The sequence below is a fragment of the Diabrotica undecimpunctata genome, chromosome 7 (assembly GCF_040954645.1).
Source record: "Diabrotica undecimpunctata isolate CICGRU chromosome 7, icDiaUnde3, whole genome shotgun sequence".
Classification (NCBI taxonomy): domain Eukaryota; kingdom Metazoa; phylum Arthropoda; class Insecta; order Coleoptera; family Chrysomelidae; genus Diabrotica; species Diabrotica undecimpunctata.
Window position 1 is genome coordinate 25,429,919 of NC_092809.1, and position 20,459 is coordinate 25,450,377.

At 32.7% G+C, this 20,459-nt stretch overlaps 2 protein-coding genes across 5 annotated transcripts in view; one reads left to right on the forward strand and one right to left on the reverse strand.

Annotated features, from left to right (window-relative positions):
• LOC140445087 (tyrosine-protein kinase transmembrane receptor Ror-like) overlaps positions 1 to 10,001 on the reverse strand; it is a 275,808-nt gene extending 265,807 nt beyond the window's left edge. For all 3 annotated transcript variants that reach the window (XR_011951364.1, XM_072536902.1, XM_072536901.1), the window contains exon 1: positions 9,603 to 10,001. Coding sequence is in view for 2 of the 3 variants with exons in the window: in XM_072536902.1 (XP_072393003.1) it covers positions 9,603 to 9,651 (49 nt within the window). In the remaining variant the exon portion in view is untranslated. The remainder of the gene's footprint in view (positions 1 to 9,602) is intronic.
• Positions 10,002 to 10,822: 821 nt separating this feature from the next.
• Positions 10,823 to 20,459, forward strand: part of LOC140445086 (dynein axonemal intermediate chain 7-like) — an 84,049-nt gene continuing 74,412 nt past the window's right edge. The window contains exons 1-4 of one of the 2 annotated variants that reach the window (XM_072536899.1): positions 10,823 to 10,881; positions 10,940 to 11,039; positions 17,915 to 18,097; positions 18,160 to 18,189. In XM_072536899.1, the coding sequence (XP_072393000.1) occupies positions 10,994 to 11,039; positions 17,915 to 18,097; positions 18,160 to 18,189 (259 nt within the window). In that variant the 5' untranslated portion in view covers positions 10,823 to 10,881; positions 10,940 to 10,993. The remainder of the gene's footprint in view (positions 10,882 to 10,939; positions 11,040 to 17,914; positions 18,098 to 18,159; positions 18,190 to 20,459) is intronic. The other variant, XM_072536900.1, reaches the window with a different exon arrangement.

Consider the following 20,459-nt stretch of genomic DNA (forward strand, 5'->3'; position numbering starts at 1 on the left):
TTGTGCATATTGTAACTGTCGTATTTTCGTTCGTATTGTTCTATTTCCCTGCATTCGTTGGAAAACCAGACAAGTATAAGTATATATTTAGGCTTCATAATATCAAATAAAGGAACAACGGAGGAAGATATAAAAAATAGACTAGGACAAACAAGAGACTGCATACGAAAATTGAACCCGGTACTATGGGATAAGAACATCAGCATGAAAACAAAGAAAAAAATATATAATACCATGACAAGAAGTATCCTCACTTATGGGTGTGAAAATTGGACAATAAATAAGAAAACCAAAAACAAAATAAGAGCAACAGAGATGGAATTCCTAAGGAGAAGCTGCAGAGTAACAAGAAGAGATAGAATAAATAACATGGAGATTAAGATGAGAATGGGAATGAACTCCGACATAATAGACTACATCGAACAGAAGAGGTTAACCTGGTACGGACATGTCAGAAGAGCAGACCAAAATCGATGGATAAATAGAATAACAGTGTGGAGCCCGATAGGAAGAAGAAAGAGAGGCAGACCCCGAAGATCTTTCAGAGATGAAGTGGACGAAGCAATGAGTAGAAGAAACCTACAGGAAGGGGACTGGCTAAACAGGAAAAATTGGAGAAAACGGTTGAGTGAAAGAATACAGTAAAAACTGTGGAAATCCTTGTATATATATATATATATATATATATATATATATATATATATATATATATATATATATATATATATGTAGAAGATAAATCGCGTATACTTAGTAAACAGATCTACAGGTATACCAGAAAGGGTTTGAGAGGAATTTATCACGAAAATAATGTATGTAATTGGAAATAATTTTTTGGTGTGCTACCTGAGGCCAATGTGAACATAGTAGTTATTAAAAGAAAGAAACACTTTTGATGACCTAAAATTATATAAAAAAAATATATATTAAGTGAATATGTACGAAATGAAAATTTAGAAACAATAAGTTTTTTTATCTTTACCTATAATTTATAATCGAAAGGGTAAATTTGCGGGCACTAAACAGACATCTATCAATGCTCTTTTCTCTATAGCATCTCGTTATGTATTATTACTATTACCCTTTGGGCGGCCTCCTATAAAAACCGTTCCAAAAGGATATTGGTGATTTACTCAGTATCTAAAGATAACGTTAATGGTATCCCGAAAGCACCCTATAAAAATAACCGGCCATGAATCTTCCACAAAATCACATAAGTCGATGGATTTAGCTCCGAAGTGAACTTTTCATCGATTCACTCTATAAGTGTGCCAGATGTTCAGACATCACAAGGGTCGGTGTGTCTAATCTGTGAACCCGACGATAATTAAATGCGAAAAGAAAACAATCAAGTCTAGTGGATATGAGATCGGAGAAGAGGAAATCCCTAGAGAACAATTTTTGGAAGTAGACTATTTGATTTATGAGAGACTTAACATTTTATTATTCGGAAGTTTATTTCACATGACTAGCTCTCTTATTAGGGTGTCCACAATTGACATCTATTTCTAAATATCTAGTTTATCCTATAAAGCGGGCCCTAAACGTAGCAACAAATTTGTTTAACTAGTTTGTACATACAAATAACACTACATCAAGTTTTAAAACTACTCGTTCATACTAGTCAGATAAAATATGTATGTTTAATCAAACATATCGATACACACTTAATTTAACCCTAGATAATACATTTTGTTTAAATATAATGTTCGTGCAAACATGTTACGAAGAAAGAGAAATAATGTCAACATGTTTGAACATGTCAATATCTATTTATTTGTGTTACCGCTACATGTAACAGCATTTCGAGAATTATGTATGCGCAAACGGGTATGCGCATACCTAAATATCCGTGTTGCTTTCGTTTGTTTGTGCATACTATCATACTAAACGTTCAAACACCAGAACTTAAATCTGCAGGCTTTGATCATTTTGATTTTTTGTTGGAACGACAGTTCGCACATACGTCCATGGTTCGCACCAACAAGTCCGTGCATGTAGTGGTAACTACGACTTGTTATTTTTGGTGGTTCATTGAGCAATAAACAAAATGAGTAGAAATTATTCTAAACAATTTATAACCGAATTCATTGACTTATACAGAGAGTTGCCGTGTCTCTGGAAAATAAAAGTAAATAGTACAGTAATAAACATCTAAGAAATAGTGCTTATGATAGGATGATTCAGTAGCGCACCTAGAATTTGCCTCTGGGGGGGGGAGGGGTTTTGGTTGGTCACCGAAATTTTTTTATGATGTTACCTCCATTATGAGTCCTTAAAATTGAGTAATCGTGTCGGTATAGAGTCCTGGGGGAGGGGGTTTAACCCCCAAAACCCCCCCTGGGTGCTCCACTGGGATGTTTGAAAAATTAAAAGAAATAGAGCCAGTCGCCAACAAAGATATGGTATTGAAAAAAATGAATTCAAAAGTGTCTGGTACTGCAACTGAAGAAGTTTACGATCCACGTTTGTGGTATTTCAAATTATTACTCTTCACAGAAGATCAAGAAATGGTTAGAGAGGGCACAGATAATATAGACGTTTTTGAGGAACAAACAGAAGCTTCAAATGATGATGAGGATAATATTAGTCAGGTAAGGTCAAATTTCAGACACAGGTTAAGAAAAAAAATATTGTATTGTTGCAATGATAATAATCATTTAATTATTTGTTGATACAAGTATTACTTTATATCATTCTACCTTGCCATAATACTTCTCCTTCGTTATTAAAATAGCGTTTGAAATATTCCCGTACCTCTTTAGCATCTCTTCTGTAGTGTCTGTTGTGATTTATTTGCAATGGTGCAAATGATCCGTCAGAATTTCGCCAGTCACCTTGGGTTACAGTTCCATTTTCAGTATCTTCAATATCTAAACTTTGAACTGGAGTGTACGTTTGTCTGGAATTTTTACGTAAAAAATTATGCAAAACGCAAGTTGCTAAAACGACATCTTCAATGATGGCAGGTTTTGTATTTATTGGTGTATGAAATATTCGAAACCTTGCAGCTAATATTCCAAATGCATTTTCTACGATTCTTCTTGCACGGCTCAGACGATAATTAAATATACGTTCTTCTTTACTCAAATTGTTTGTAGAAAATGGTTTCATTAAGTTCTTCGACAGCGGAAACGCATCATCTGCCACAAAGACATACGGAACCGGAGTTTTATCCCTACATTCAAGTAACGGTTGTTCTGTCGGTAAATTGAGCACATCTGATTGTAATTTTCTGTTAAATGTAGTGTTTTCCATCTAACACCACCATCAGATACTCTTCCATTTGTTCCTATGTGTACCATAATAATAAATTCATAATTAGCATTAGCTATGGCTAACACGACAATGCTGTGAAATCCTTTATAATTAAAAAATAACTCCAACCAGGCGGCGGAACAATTTTTATAAGTTTTCCGTCTAATGACCCGCAACAATTAGGAAAATTCCAGGATTGTTGAAAATCTCTTGCAATTGTAATCCACTCTTGTTGACGTTGGAAACCGAAAAAAAAATTTTTTTAGGATGTTCTTCAAGAACCGAAGCAAACACCAACGAGTAAAAAAACGAAAAATAGATTCAAAGAAACAAAATCCGTATTTGCAGAAGGCTTACAAAGTGATCAATCAAGTTGATGACGAGTATATCGCATTTGGAAATCATATTGCACATCAGTTAAGATCTATGACTAACGACCAACAAACCATGGCAAAAAATTATTGACGAGACTTTGCTTTTTGGAGAATTAAGTAAATCAAATTAGGATAGGCGCAACCACACAATTTGCCAATTTTATGCTAACGGGGAATTTGTTTGGAGGCAGTTCATATAATATTGCACAACCGTCTTGTTCAGTTACATCTATTCCAAGTGAAGAGGGTTCTAATATTTATACTGCACCACCTTCTTCTGCAAGTACACCTATGCCATGTGAAGACGATACCCAGTTCTAGGATTTATAATTATTTTTTGTTTTAGTTTTGTTAATCTGAACTCTATATTTTACTTTATTTTCTTATTATTTGTTTTACAAACACAACCAATAAAGTATCTTTAAATTTTACCTGTAAATATTCAGTCTTGAGTGACTGGTAAATTGCTCGACATGTTTCTGAAATAATTATTCTTAACAACTGGGGAGATATAGCACAACTAAATTTCAAATCTTCATAAGATCTTCCTGTTGCAAGAAAAAGTAGCGTAACTGTTAATCTTTCCTCAGCAGTGATCGCTTGTCTCATTACAGTATTTTGGTTTTTGACTTTAGACCCAATTAATTCCAAAATAAACCTAAATTGGTGATCATCCATACGTAAATAATTTTTTAAATGAGTTTTTTCTGAAACCCTTAATTCGGCTAACAAATTCAAATGCGAAAACTGACTCCTTTTCTTGTACCACTCTTTTGACCACAACCGTGTTCTCTTTTTGTTTGCCAGCTGGACTATAATTATTATAATGGCTGCACATTTTCTCTTTTGCGACAACATGTTTTCACGATTGCACGTCTAGGCGAACAACTTGCTACTGACATCGTGTTCTGTTCAAATCTAAATATTCATAAAAACAGTTGCCCTACACTATCATACATATCTGCACAAACATTTCACTCAATCTTGTCAGCACACACTTATCATTACGTGTAAAATCCTCAACTAGTATTTGAAACAAGTACATATATGTAGTATTTACACCTAAACGTTCAAACTTTGTAAACGTTATGTTACACTCACACACATCTATTATCGAAAAATGAACTGTGTAGGGAACCAACTTTTATGTCATACTTAACTGTACAAACTAGAACAAATTTGTTGCTACGTTTAGGGTCCGCTTAAGAGAATAACCAATATAAGTTGAATTATTTTATTCAAAATTGTGTACATTCAACAAAGGAGTATATAAATAGTAACGGATATGCAGTATGGCATTAGGCACGTACGGGCATTAAAGAACTTAATAACCAATAAACTGCACATACATATTCTTAGATCTAAAAATAAAATTATACTGATTTCGGAAGATCATTACCAAAATTTATAACAGGAACTAGACACCAAAGTTCTGAAGAAATTCTGGAGAACAGCACGAAGCAATTGAAGTAAAACCTTCAGGAATAAAAGACCGGCAAAATGTATAAACAAAGAAAATAAACAAACTATAACTTCAGAAAATAAGAAAAATATGCATTTTATAAATTATATTCTGAACAATTTGATCAGGTACAAGTAAAAGATTTCCGTAATTTCAGATATTTATATTTTAGAGAATGAAAAACTGAAATAATACAGATTGTGAAATAAAAGCCAAAATGTAGTTGTAGGTACCGGATTAATTAAGAGTGTTCCAAGAATGATTAGTAAAAAGAGTCTAGAATGTTTTTGCAGATATATACAGATCCAGATCATCATTTTGTCGTCATTCTTCTTAGTAGACAAAGTGCCAGTCCAATCTTCAATATCTTCTAAGCAGTCAAATCAGTGTTTTTTAGGTCACCCTACGCTTCTTTGTCTTATTGATAATTTGTCTTGAGATATCGTTCTGAAACTTTTGGGGGCAATTTCGGAGGTAGAAATCAAATGAAATATAACGTATTTTCAAATAAAAATTGTGGAATATTCCCATTAAATAGAGTAGATAACATTGTTTCAAGATATTGACCTTTCTATTTTTCTTTTTTGTACCCATATGAAGGGTACAGGTAAAGAAGGTGTTATGTCAATTTTTGCAGAAAATGAGTTTCTGGTCCCCTCTGTTAGCCAGTGATCTAGACTACCATTATATAAATCAATCACCGCTATGAACGTGTTCAGTCATGAATAATAACATATTTTAATTTCTCTAGTCAGGCTAAGAAGGTGGCAAGTCCGCGCGGTCCCGGCGAAAAAAGTGCTTTGTCAAATTCTAGCAAATTTAGTAAAAAAACGTGTTTTCGTCAGTGAACTTGTGTTTATTACAAAAACTGAGTAATGAAGAAAATTGACCCTGAAATCGTTGATAACGACATTTCGCCTTCAGATAGAAATAGTAAAAAAAGAAAGAAGTATGGAAAATTAAGTGATGTAAATAAGTTATTAAATTTGAGAAGCCGTTCTATGGGTGAGGACTGTATGTGTACGAGATTAAAGTGTTTTGAGCGTGTACCAGAAAATGCTAGGAATAAAATCATCCAGAGTTTTAATCTACTCAACTCAGTTGATGAGCAGAATATATATCTGTGTGGTTTGATAACGAACCTTCCGATCAAACAACGAAGACCAAGGCAACAAGAACAAGATGCTCTTCTTCACGATGCTTCTTTCCGGTACCGTGTAAGAGTTAGAACAATATAAATGGGCATACTGAAGATGTTGAAATATGTAAAAAAGCATTTATATCTATACATGGAATAGGTCGAAGAAAGTTAGCCGTGTAGCAGCAATCATTGAAACTTACAGGAGATGCACCAAAAGATTGTAAAATTCGTAAAGGTAAGCACACTAATCGGCCACACAAGCTCTCTATTGAAGCCAAAATAAGATAAAAAGTCATATTGAATCGTTTAGAGGTCGTAAAAGTCATTACAGTATGCATGATACGGCTAAGGTATACCTACCAGAAGAAAAATATGTTCTGTGAAAAGTTTCCAAATGAGCATGTGTCATATGAAACGTATAAGACCATTTTTTCAACCGAGTTAAACATATCATTTGGATACCCTAGATCTGACACATGTAGTCAATGCGACGAATATTTAGCCAAGATTAAAAGTCTAAAAGCTGAAAAACTCAATTTATCGCAAACAGAAAATCTGACTCACCGTAAACTAGAGGCAGATATAAACCGATTAAACATAGAGAATAAATTACACAAAACGAAAGCAGAACAATTTTATAAAAGAAAGAGGGACGCAAGAACACGTAGCCAGAAGTTGATTTTCACGGAAGCAATCTGCACCGATTTTGCAAAAAATCTTCCGGTTCTGAATATTAGTACGAGTGATGTCTATTATAAAAGGCAGTTGTCTAAATATGCATTCAATATCAATGTTCTGTCTACATCACAAAGCATATTTTACATGTATCCCGAAACAGTTGGAAAAAAGGGAGTGATGATGTCTGCTCTTTGTTACATCATTCTGTATATAATTATCTTAACCCTGAAGTTCGTGAACTAGAAATATTCTGCGATTCCTGTGGAGGACAGAACAAAAATTACACTGTTTCGTTTTCTACACTATGTAGTGCATGTAGAAAAAAGACTAGATTTGATTAAGGTTACTTTTCCAATTTGGCAGGACGTATTCCGAATGGCTAGAAAGAAACCTTCTCCTTTTCAAGTAGAAAATGTTAACCAAACATACTTCAGAACCTGGACAACATTCTTGAATAGACATTATAGAGGAACATGTCCATTTCCTTCTAGGCCGATTAGGGAAATGAAAATAGAAAAAGAACATCCAAGGATGATACTTCACCAAGACAGCTACAATGGTGAGTGGGAAACTACTGCTGTTACTAATCCCAAATTTAAAACTAAAATCAAATGAGAAGGCAACCAGTTTGAACTGCCTGATCACTTGTATAAAAGTAAGATACACATTTTTACCTTTGAAATATTTCTGTAACAGGAAAATTTCTTTTAGCGCTTTTACCCATTAGTAAGATGAAATGGAAGAATCTCCAAAAGCTGAAGATAGAAGAGGAGGGCCCTCCACAATTTTAACCCAACTTTACTAGTGTTTTTGCCAACTAGTCAGTCAGGACTATTTTTTCTTGCCTTGCATTTTTGACACATAAAATAAATATTTACCATTTGTATGCAGTGTTGGCAACCCTGGAGAGTAGAATTATTGTGCCAGCGCCACAAAATTATAGTAAAATTGAAAAAAAAAATATAGTAAATGAGAACAAATACTCGTCAATTCAATTTTATGGCATTAAATAGTGGTTAAGGGTTAATAGTAGTTTTTATGTAGATGTTGTATTGCAGATGTTTACATGCATCAATTGAAGTGAAGTACTTGATGTGTTGAATGCTAAATAGGAGTGCTATATTGAAATGCCCTCTATCAAAAATCATCATTTTGGAGCCAAATGAAAAATATATTGAAATTAATTAAGAAAAATTTGTTCTTTAGGTCTAATATGGTTTAGGAAAATTATAGTAGATTTAGAAATTATTGTAAAGGCATGATTGTATTATTGTACATAGTAAAAAGTAGTTTAATTATAGTATATGTACTATAATTGCAGTATGATTGTTAATACTGCTTGTATGTATTTATATTCAATTGTGATTAATTTTAATTTAGAAAATATATACTTCTACACCATTGATTTAATTTGATTGACAGTTTCATCTTACTTCAGTAATTTTTAATATCAAATCGACCAAAAAGGGTTAAATGGACTATAGTAAATTTAAATGTCAAAAATTTAATTTATATTCATTTTGTAGATATCCTTTTCAAGATATCCAGGTTTAAATGATAAAAAATATGGGTCTATAATCTATAACATCAAAAATTCTTTCTAAAATTGTCCCTGACAATTTTTTCAGCTAGGATATGTAGAACATCTAGTTATAAACAACTTTCCAGAATACACTTTTTCAAAAATCTAAGTTCTGCCTCATTACAACAAACTAAGGATATTTTTGTATAGATCTCTACTAGATCTAGAGGTCTAGAGATATACCAAAGATATCTAATATATTTTTTCCGCTTTTTGAAGTCTAAAAATTTAAAAAATCTAAAATGTATGTTTTCCTTAATAAGTCATACTGGTTAAGTTTACATGTTTAATCCTGGATTCCAACTTTTAATTATATATCAAATAGTGAAGAATTACAACTAGATACAGTGTAGTTTATAAGTTTCAAGGTTTTAAAGAATTGAACACAAGACTAAACACTCATATAGATACACTCGTATAAATACTATTATATTATCAATCAATATTATTTAGAACCTTTATTGTCTAATGTATAGGTATTTTTAACTCAACACCCTTTATGTTCAACCTTAGTTTACTACACAAATTGTTGTCCGCTAACAGTTTCAATGTTACATATTTTAACTAATGATATTTTGTTTCAAGAAAGAGAAAGATGATTTCAGAAAAATAATATGTACATAATATGTACCTATATTAAAAATTTGCAATATTAAAACAAAAACAGGTCATGAATGGTTCTGTTGGTTTATTGAAAAAAATATAAAATTGTGATCAAACAGTGTAGGATCAACAATGTACAGACGGACATGGGTGAAATAAGTGGAACATTAATTGAATGTAAAGCAATAAGTGGATTTCCACTAATGGTAATAAATTTAACTCTTGACTTTAAAACTAAAAAATAATAAAATCAGCAATACATATAGCTAACTGAGATTATTGAACCAGGAAGTCAATAAAAGCTAATACATATTTTTTAAAAATTGTTTATAGAAAATAATCAACAACCACTTGGAGTAGATAGTAAAACCAAGTAAAACAGGAGTATTTGAAATAAATTTGTTTTGTATAATCATTATTTATCTTTAAGACAATTATATTTTCAGTTATATAGAATTTTAATTAACACCCCTAATTATAATGCGCTATGTAGAAAACACTTACCTAACAAACATGACAACAATAAAATTAGAAGGAGCACTGTTTTGTTCATTGTTAAATAACACTTGTGGATACCAAAACCTCATAAAGGAAATTTATTAAACTCAATATTAATCACTCATAGTCTTTAATATATTTTTTGATTGAAGCTTTTTAAATGAAGTATTAAATTACCTAGACACAACAAATTTTAGAGCAAAAGTTCACTTAGTACCGGTTTAAGTAAAAAATAGCAGTAATGTGGTCCAGTTCACATTTTTTAATGTATAATTATTGAAATATTTATGTTTAAACGTTTTACTGTGTCAATTCAGAAATTTTAATTAATAAAAAGCTAATGTTTTGAGCAGTAACACCACTATCCTTAAATATTTACACAATCGTAAACACAAAGCTTGACATTATTAGAATGACAGCAAAGAGACGATGACTGATAGATATGAACCCAACCTCTCTCATTTAACCTACCACGATATAGGCAACACAACATTCAATCGGAGGATGTTGCCAAACTGCTCAAAAAGCAAGTAAACTAGCAACAAAACTCCTCGGCGTTGCGAAGTAATATTTATAAATATATTTCTATTTCAATATTTGAAGTTAACAAATCCAAAAGACAATGTGTCCTAACTACAAACTAAAAAGATTACAATGTCTTTTAATTATGTATACGAGTAGCTGTTTGATCGATAAAACCTGATAGGAAAGGAGTCGTTTTCTAAAACCATCAAAATGGTAAGTTTATAATTTATTACAAAAAAAAACCTTAAATGATACCTATCCAAAATATACGTTTAAAGTTTAATTTTTGAGTTCCAATTATCTTCTTTTCTTGGTTTAGTAGATGTGATTTGTAAAGTTTAAAAATAAAACAAATTGTTTTCTTCCCTAGGGAACTATTTCAAAAGAAAAAAAATGGAAGAAGTCAAAACACAAATTTATGAATTAATGTAACATATTAATTAATACAGAAATTAATATGAAAACATATTATATTAAGTTGTAAAGATGTTTTATGTTTATTAATAGGTTTTTGTTTTTAATAACAATTCCAAACGAATCTGAAATTTTATCTCTCTCAATGTTCAATCTACAGTTGCTTTCAGAATAAATTCCAAAAACAGAAGTAAATTTTATACATCTTGTATCTCAATATAAAATTTTTACGTCATGCGAAAAATAATCACACATTAGATTTAAAAAATGTCAAAAGTGCCTACTTGTTGTCATTTTTAACTTATAAAGACGTAATTTTAACGTCGAATTTTTTGAAAAAAAAAATGTAAGTGTAATCTTACATATTTTAACTTATGTATCACATTAAAATTAACTTTTTTTAGTAGTTTAAAACATTGTGTAGCAACTTTTCTGCCTAAGTAAACTATTACACCAATATGGGCGAAAAAAAGACTCGGAAAGAGAAAAGTCAGATAAATGATGGTAAGTTGAAGAAGCAGTGTTATTTGATGAATAGGTAGTTACCTACATATTAACTTATTTTTTTAAATTACTTATTTGAAGGTTTGTTTAATTTCCTATATATTTTATTTAACATTTACTTGAACATAATATATAATAATCTCAGAATCACTCAAAATTATATTACTTAGTATCTTTAGAAACGTACCTAGTGGGTATCTTTCAATGGTTGGATCAGATAATATTCTCATCTTGTTTTCCTCAATAATGCCTAAACAATATTCAAATACATTACAATCATATCTAGCGAACAGACATTTTAGAGTTAAACAAGAAGATGCATACACTGATCTCAAGGATATTGAAGCAGGTGTTCCACAAGGGAGTGTATTGGGTCCAGTCCTATATCTAATATACACGTGTGATATACTTGAACTAGAAGACGACACCATAGCTATCTTCGCAGATGACACTGCTGTCTTAGCGGTAAGTGACACCGTCGAAGAAGCTACAGAAAAACTACAAAATTCAATAAATAAAATCCATGAATGGACCAAAAAATGAAAAATTAGAGAATTAATAATATTCCTATTAGAATAAATGATGTCCAAGTGCCTATTGCAACATCAGCAAAGTACTTGGGGATCACTCTTGATGCGAAACTTCGCTGGAAAGCTCACGTGAAGAAGAAAAGAGAAGAACTAGGCATCCGCTACAAGAAAATGTATTGCTTAATGGGAAGACATTCCTCTCTATCCATAAATAATAAACTCCTAATCTATAAACAAATACTGAGACCAGTATGGACCTATGGTTGCCAACTCTGGGGCTGTGCCAAGCCTAGTAACATCAAAGTAATCCAGATATTCCAGAATAAAGTACTGAGGAACATCGTAGATGCGCCTTGGTACGTTAGGAACAACGACCTTCACCGGGACCTCAAGATGGAAGACGTCAATCAGATAATCAAGAAATTTGCAGGGAGCCATAAACAACGACTCCATCATCATGTAAACGTCGAGGCTATCCAGCTCCTCGACAATACGAACCTAGAGAGAAGGCTCAACAGAACAAAGCCTTTTGAACTGGTATAATGAGTGAGTGAAAAGCAGAGTAAAGTGTTGTGCGAGTATGCATGCTAAATTTAATGCTAGTTATTAGAAATAATAGGAAAGATACTAGTAAGTAGACACCTAATTTTAAGATTTCATTAGTAATTTAAGTTAGAAACAAATTGATAATTGGTCTTACTGACCAGATTTTAATGTAAGTACACTTCTGTGTCTTTAGTAAAAAAAAATCTTGTTTTCCTCGATATTAAGTGAGATGCCACCATTTTATTTAGTGTTCCCATGACTTTCTTTGTTAATTTTGACAATTTAGATCGGGAATAAGCTCCTTCATCCACCTTGCCTTTTCGCTATCATTCGACCATTCTCTCTGCCACTCTACTATCGTTCTTTCTGATTCTCATCTATATTTATATCCATCCTTCTCGCATACACCCTCGCTCGCTCTTTGCATAACAAAACCATTGGTATCACCGCTCCAATGACATATAGAGCCTCATTTGAAACTGTCCTATATGCGCTAGATACCCTGAGGAGCATTCTCCTTTGCGTAGTCTCCATCAGCTTAGCGTATTTCGCAGTGTTTAGTACGCTACACCACACGGGGGCAGCGTAGTTTACCACCGACTGGAAAACTCCATTTAGCACCTTTCTTTTGGTGCTACCTGGGCCTCCAATGTTTGGCGCCAGCTGTATCAACGCCTCCAAATTTGGATCCACCGCCTCTACCGTCTTTTGGATGTGTACTCCGAACCTTAGTCCTTCCGACAACCAGACTCCCAAATATTTAATCGATTTAACCGGTGCAACCTCCACACCTTCCACTATAAAGCGAAGAGAGGATTTTCCCGGCTCCCTTTGAAAACTAACACCTTAGTTTTCTGAGGCGCTAGCTGTAGATCGTTCTCTCTGATTCACCTACTAATGCGACGCGGGACTGTGTTAGCAGTTTATTGAAGAATATTTTTTCATCTACAATGAAAAAATATTCTTCATAATCTCATTCTTCTTGTCAATCCCATTTCTCCTCGCTTTTCTTTATAACGATAAGTTATATTTGTGGACCTAATGATTTTTGTGGTATTCTATCCATTATTTTGTCCCATAAATCATTTAAAAAAAATTTTCAATGTATGCACATATCTCAAATAGATGTCAAACATAATAAAAATATGCAGATAAAATTGAAGAGAAACTGCGATATAAATGCCCTTATACTAATAAGTCTACTATACTAGTATACAGTTGTAAAGCAATCTGTGTAAAAATATTATCATTGAGATCATCGATATTTGTGGGTAAAATTGAAATACTATGCTATACAGCGACAGAATATTTGAAACGACAGACGAAAGCGATAAAAATAACACCAATAAATAACCAAGAAATAGGTTTCAAATAAAAGAACTACGTAAAAAGTGTAGAAACTATAGAAATAATTATATTCTTTTTCTTGTGTAGAGCTTATTTGAATATTGTCGATCAATATGTAAATTCTAACGCACCGTGTCGAACAATTCCACTGACAACAGTCCAAATCATTCTCACAAATTGGATAGCCGGAAAATTCTACAGCGTCCTACCTGCCAGTCCAGTATCTTACCCTTCACTAGAAGTGCAGGTAAAACCTACAGAGTAGACCCATATTATCTTGGATTACGAGAAATACTCCACGAATTTCATTTCCTCCTGTTGACATTAAATATATTTCAATTTTCTTTCTATTCTCTTCCAGAACTGTTGGTTTGTTTTAATTTTTTTTAAATATTCCTATGCACAAGCATCTCAAAAGGTTCCACTTTTGTTATTGTTTTTTTATTGAGGCTCGAACCTTCCAGTAAATAGAGAAGAACTGTAAACGGGTAACACTGTTCCATTCTAATTTTTGGGCAAGCTATAGTTCGGGCTCAACAACACTCTTTGGGTCGTGGGATGTTCCAGGATTCTTCTCTATTCTGATCTGTTTCGTGCTTTGTTTTCTCAAATTTTTTATTTTTAAGGTTGTTATCATTTTCGTGTTAGATATATCTCACCTATTAGATATATCTCAGCTTCGGTTTGCTTCTTGTTATTTTTCCTACTGGCACTTGTTTGCTTATATTGTTTGATATTTCGTCTTCTTCTATTCGTTCCGCATGTCCCATCCAACGCACTCGTCCTATTTTGATCACCGTCGACCTTGAGAACACCATTTTTAACATGTAGTAAATCCTTAAGTTTTTTCAAAAGGTTTTCCCTAATACAAGCACGTCGGGTTGACGGTTCTCTGGCCAATACATACCGACTTATTAACTTCTCCTAATGTTTTAATTATCCCACCAGTTGCTGTTCTAAATTGTACTGATGCCGATGATAATCTAAGATGGTCTCTTATTATTTCTAGTCGTGCAATGTATCACTGTACACTGAATTCTTCTCGAGGACGTCATATTAACAGTAACTAAAGGGACTTTACTTTTCTTTTTACATGTAGAAGATTGTCCTTGTATATACCAAGTGTACCACTCTCGCGACGGTGGCTAACATTGCAAAAAGAGGACATTAAACACACATGTATATAAGCTGCACCAAATCTATACTTTGACGAAAAAATGCGGCGGGCTGGAAATACCAATAGGATACACGACACTATGTATACTCTTCCTGACAAACAAATTATCATAGCAGCTGCACTGGATGACGCATTATATATGCTATTGAAATTACAAGAACAGTTGGCTGAATATAGCCTGGAAATTAATCTAGGTAAAACGGAGCATAAGGTGATCGGTGATTCTGAAGAAGAACTTAGGCTTGAGAATGTGAAGTTAAAAATTATGAGAATTTTAAATATCTAGGAGTCACATTCTCTAATACAGGAACCTCTGATGGAGACGTTAATAATAAAATAGCTCCAGGTAACGGAGCTACAAGGCTATTAAACTCTGTGTTATGGAATGATAAAGTTATAAGAGACATTAAACGTCTGATTTATAAGGCAATAATAGAAAGTGTATCTACATATGGATCTAAAGTCCTAATACTAAATAAGAGATAAAAAGAAAACTTAAGGCTATGAAGATGGATTGCAGCTGAATAAGCTGTAGGATCTCGAAGTTCTAACGCATAATAAATAATGAGATCAGACGGAGGATGCAAGTAGAAAGTAACATTCTCGATACACTTAATAGTAAGCAGCTTATGTGGTATGGACACTACCAGAGAATGGAAGAGAAGTAAAAGAGGATCAAAAAGGACTTGGAATGCTGAGGTCCATGAAGTAATGGCAGCGAGAGAATTGAGTCAAAATGACTCAATTGACAGTTGGGGTGTAAGAGATTAGCTGTGTATATGTATAACGGATTATTTTCCTGATCATTTCTTTCAAACGTTCATCTATCTAATAGTTTTGGTCTTACTAATTGGAAAGCTTTCTTAAATCCTGTCTCTGTCTCAAGACATTCGATAACTTATTTACTGCTATTTCTTATAAAAATGTTTAAAAGTTAATCAGAGGTTTCTGACTCAGTAGCTTCAAATTGTGTGAGATGAATAGACCAAGAAGATTCTTTCATAAAATGATATCAATTTCAATATCAAGTGATGTATTTATTCCTCTTTCATTCATATCTTATCGAAATTTTCTTCATTCGTTTTAGAAATATCTTCTTTCAAAAAGCGGAAAAGGATGTGTTACATTTTGTCTAGTTTTCGTTTAGTTTGCTAAATTTTGTATAACTAGTTTGCTAATTATTTCTTAAGAAATAATTGTATGCCACATAGATAATTTAGAAGATGCTGCAGAGTAACAAGAATGGATAGGAGAAGTAATGACGAAATAAAGCAAAGAACATCAATAGAAACAGACATTCTAACATATATAGAACAAAAAAGACTAAGACAGCAGATGGATAAAGAGAGTAACCGAATAGAGCCCCATAGGAAGGAAGAAAAGAGGACGACCCCGAAAATCCTGGAGGAACGAAGTAGACGACGCCATGAGTAAGAGAGGCCTAAACGATGAAGAATGGGACAGCAGAGAGAGATGGAAACGGTTGAGCGAGGGAAGACAGTGAATACTGTAGAATCCTTGAATATATATAGATAATTTAGAATTTAGTTCACTATGTATACAGTGCGAGCCAAAAGTCCCCTCCCCCCATATCTTTTGAACGATTATACTTTTAATAGTGCAATTTGGCTGGAGGATATAAACGGATGTAGGCTTCTTAACTAGTTATAACAGGTGACGCTATAATCATAGATGATGTTACAGAGCCACTGTGACCGATAATTTTAAACAGTATCTATGACGAGTGATATTCCGTTTGAAAAGTATTGAAAATACCTATCCAATCATACCAATTTTGTTTGGATTTAAGCTGATTCTGATAAATAAATTAAATAAATACTAAAATTGTAGTTTTGCATTTAATTAATAAATATTTAAGAACCAATTCTTTTTATAAGTGTTTAAAATGTGTTCCATCTATTTCCTGACAGTAATGCTATTGCTTATAATGGACAATCCTCTAAGCCCATTGCTATTAGATATTTTTATGGATCATCTAGACACAAAAATTTCAAAATATCCCATATTCAAACAGTTATTATATTGGTGGAAATACGTAGACGACGTACTGGTATGTTTCACAGGAACTAACAGGCAACTCGACCAGTTTTTATCGTATATTAATTCACTTCATAGTCATATTAAATTTACAATAGAAACAGAACAAAATCAATCCATAAATTTTTTAGATTTAAAAATTATCAGACTTACAAACAAACGTGACTTCTCCATATTTTATAAACCTACCCATACTGACACGAATATACACAATTCATCATCCCATCTCACACAACATAAACTGGCAGCCTATCATTGTATGTTACATAAATTAACAGAAATTCCGATGTCAAAATACAACTTTGAGACAGAATTAAATATCATTAAGCAAATAGCAGTAAACAATGGATACAACGAATAAACAATTAATAAAACTATAAATCAAATACTACACAAGAAAGCCCTGAAATTAGTATTTCTACCACCAGAGAAAAAACCCAGTACCTTCTGCTCGATTACAAATACAGGCAAAATATCAACAAAAATAGCCAAACACATAAAAAAAGAAAAGAAAAACGCCAGCTTTTAGAACAAATAACAACTTAGGCAAATATATTAAAAACAACAAGAGCCAGAATAAAAAGCATCTACACAGTGGTGTATACAAACTTAATGTGGCTGCTCAAAAACTTACATCGGTCAAACTGGTAGAAATTTTAATAAACGAATAGCAGAACATAAAAGCGCTTTCAATAAAAGAAAAATAGATTCTACATACGCACTTCACCTTCTAGATCATAACCATTCTTTTAATGACGAATTTCAAATTCTTCATTCAAAATAAAGACCTTAAGCTATCCTTGTTAGAATCTATGAAAATTAACAAACTAAAAAAACAGATATAATTCTGAATGACCAACTTGAGACAAACAGTTCTCCTCTCCTCGACCTATTTCATTAAAGACTATAAAGTGTATGCCAAAAATAGATCACTTGAGAAAGGCAATCAGCCTAAACAGCTGTAGTGTTAAGAATTTATAATAAATGTTGTGGAAGTTTTGAAAACAAAGTTTTCAATGTTTTATTGTTACATAAAATGAATTTCCATCAAGTAACGGTCGAATCCATCAATTATTGCTATTATTCTTTACAGTAAAAGATTCCTTATATATGAAAATATCTCGACTATCATATTTTAAACTATTAAATTATCTTTTTAAATAGGTTAACTTTAAAATATTATCGCGTTTTTTTAAAATATTGGTTACTTATCACAGGTCCGGAAAATGAATTGGGAAAAACAAGTGCAAATAAAGAAAAAAAGAAAAAAGGAAAGAAAAAAGGAAAAGCTCAAAAAGAACCTCCTGCAAGAATGGCACATTTGTTCTCTAAAGCTGAATTTCAATCTTCAATAACGGTCGTAAGGGATCATTCCATAAGATCAGATTCTAGAGCCCTAGGTAATAATTGCACGTTATTATTAGGAATAACACTAATATATCTATGTATTATTTTATTTTAGGAATGTTTATCTCAAAATCTACAGATCTACGTAAGTAAAATATAACAAAGGAAATTGCAAATGAGCTTAACATAATGCCAATTAATAATTTCGTTTATGTGAACACTGTTGTGTTTTGTAGTCCAGATTTTAAAAGGATCAATTTTATCCGCATTGGTTAAGTAAATTGTGGCATTGAAACTAATAACTGAATGAGTTCCAAATATTTTGTATTGCATCACTAGAAGTAGAATAAACTTCTACTTCTTCTAATAAACTTTACTATTCTGAAACATGAAGGGACTCTGCTGGTAAGCTGGGCTAACGAATATACAAAAAAATTGACCGTTAATGTGATGTGATAAGGGCTAGGAGAGCCTATGGGAGAGGACAGTCTTGACTGGGGTCGATCCCACTAATATGCCTAATATGCCCCATAGTCCTCATCTGGGCCCTAGAACCCGAGTCTTCTTCTTTTGGTGCACTCCATTATTGTAGTTTTGCGATCACCACATCAACACGTACTCTATTCTGCGCCACTCTTAGTAATTGTTGAAAGTTCATGCCTATGCAATTTGCTGATATTGGGAAGCCATGACATGGCTCTTCTGCCTACTCCTCTTCGGTCCTCTATCTTTCCTTCAATTATTATTCGTAGCAAATTATATTTGTCATTTCTCATTATATGGCTTAGGTACGGGGCCTTTCTTTTCTTAACCGTTGTTAAAAGTTCTAACTCTCTATTTATGGTGTTGATTGAATATGGTGAATACTGTTGATTCGTTAGACTTCTAGCCGTCTCTCGGTATATAATTTTAATGGCCAGACTTCAATTTCAGACAGAAGGACTGATCAAACGTGGCATTTAACTCTAATTTGGATGTCTGAACATCGTTTTTCGGTTAGATAACTTGTTTCCATTTATTGTACATGGTCCTAGCCCTTTCTATTTGTGTTTTTACTTCTATATCTAGATCCCGCGTATTATTTAATACTAATCTTAGTATCTGAATTTGTAAACTTATTCTAATTGAGTGTTATTTAGATCAATGCGACAATTTTCATCGATTTTACTAATCACCATTACTTTAGTTCCTTGTAGATTTATTGTCACTCCCATTGCTTCACTTGCATTATTAACTCTGTTTAGTATATTTCAAGTCTTCCATTTTTCTACTATCAGAACGGTATCGTCTGCATTTCTGATATTGTTAGTATATTTACCGTTTATTTTTATACCAATTTCGGCGTCGTCTAGTGCTTATTTGAATATACATTCAGAGTACAAGTTAAAAAGGAATAGAGACATGACACAGGCTTATTGGACAACTCTTTGTATACGGACGCTTTTAGTAGTGTTGTTGGAATATGTTAAGGTTGATTTTTGGTTACAGTAAAGGTTTTAAATTATGCGGAGATCATTTTCATCTAGCGTCAGTTTCTATAGTTAATACAATTTTTCATGCTGGACTCTATCAAAAGCCTACTGGTAGTCGATGAAACAGACGTATCCTTTTATTTGGTAATCGAGTCAATTTTGAATGTCCCTAGGGAAAGTAGTAGAGTGTAAGCTACCACTGGATTCGATGTGTGCCTTAGAGAAGTCTACGTTTAAACGGAACGTACGCTCAATACACCTGTAGAATCCAGTATTTGGCTGGAATGGATGGTCTGTAATCTAACTTCAACTAGGGGAAGTGAAAATGACACGCAATTTGGTGACAAATTGGTGGTTTCAAACCATTCAGGCAACTTTCTCTCTGACTTCCCTGATAATATATATATACAGGGTGGTCCTAAGTAATTGTACATACGAAAACCGTAGATTCTGCACTTTAAAATATTACGATTTAAGCCAAATTGCTTTAATAAAATGTTGATATTAAGAAAGATACAGGGTGTTAAAGTGGAAATTTAAAATTTTATTTTCCCTATAACTTTTACGTTTGTAAATATTTTAATTTACAGTTTACAGTTTAAAATTTACAGTTGGGTGCTTTTGAGTAGGATAAATTATAATTTTATACTTACATTAATGCAACTAATAGGGGCGCCACATATGCCACATGTGTGGCATAAATTAGCGCTTAACTTTTTTGATTTTTAAGTTAGCTCTATTTGTGTTAAAAAATAATAAAGATGCATTATTTTTACAAAAAAAAGGTATACTTGATAGTAACCTGAAAATTCAACTGTTTTCGAGATAAATGCATTTTATAAGTCAGCTGCACAATAATTCTTAGTTTGATATTTGTGCGGTAAAGCACTGAATACCTATAGATAAGCATAATTCATAGTTTTTTCTTATTAAAACAACTTAA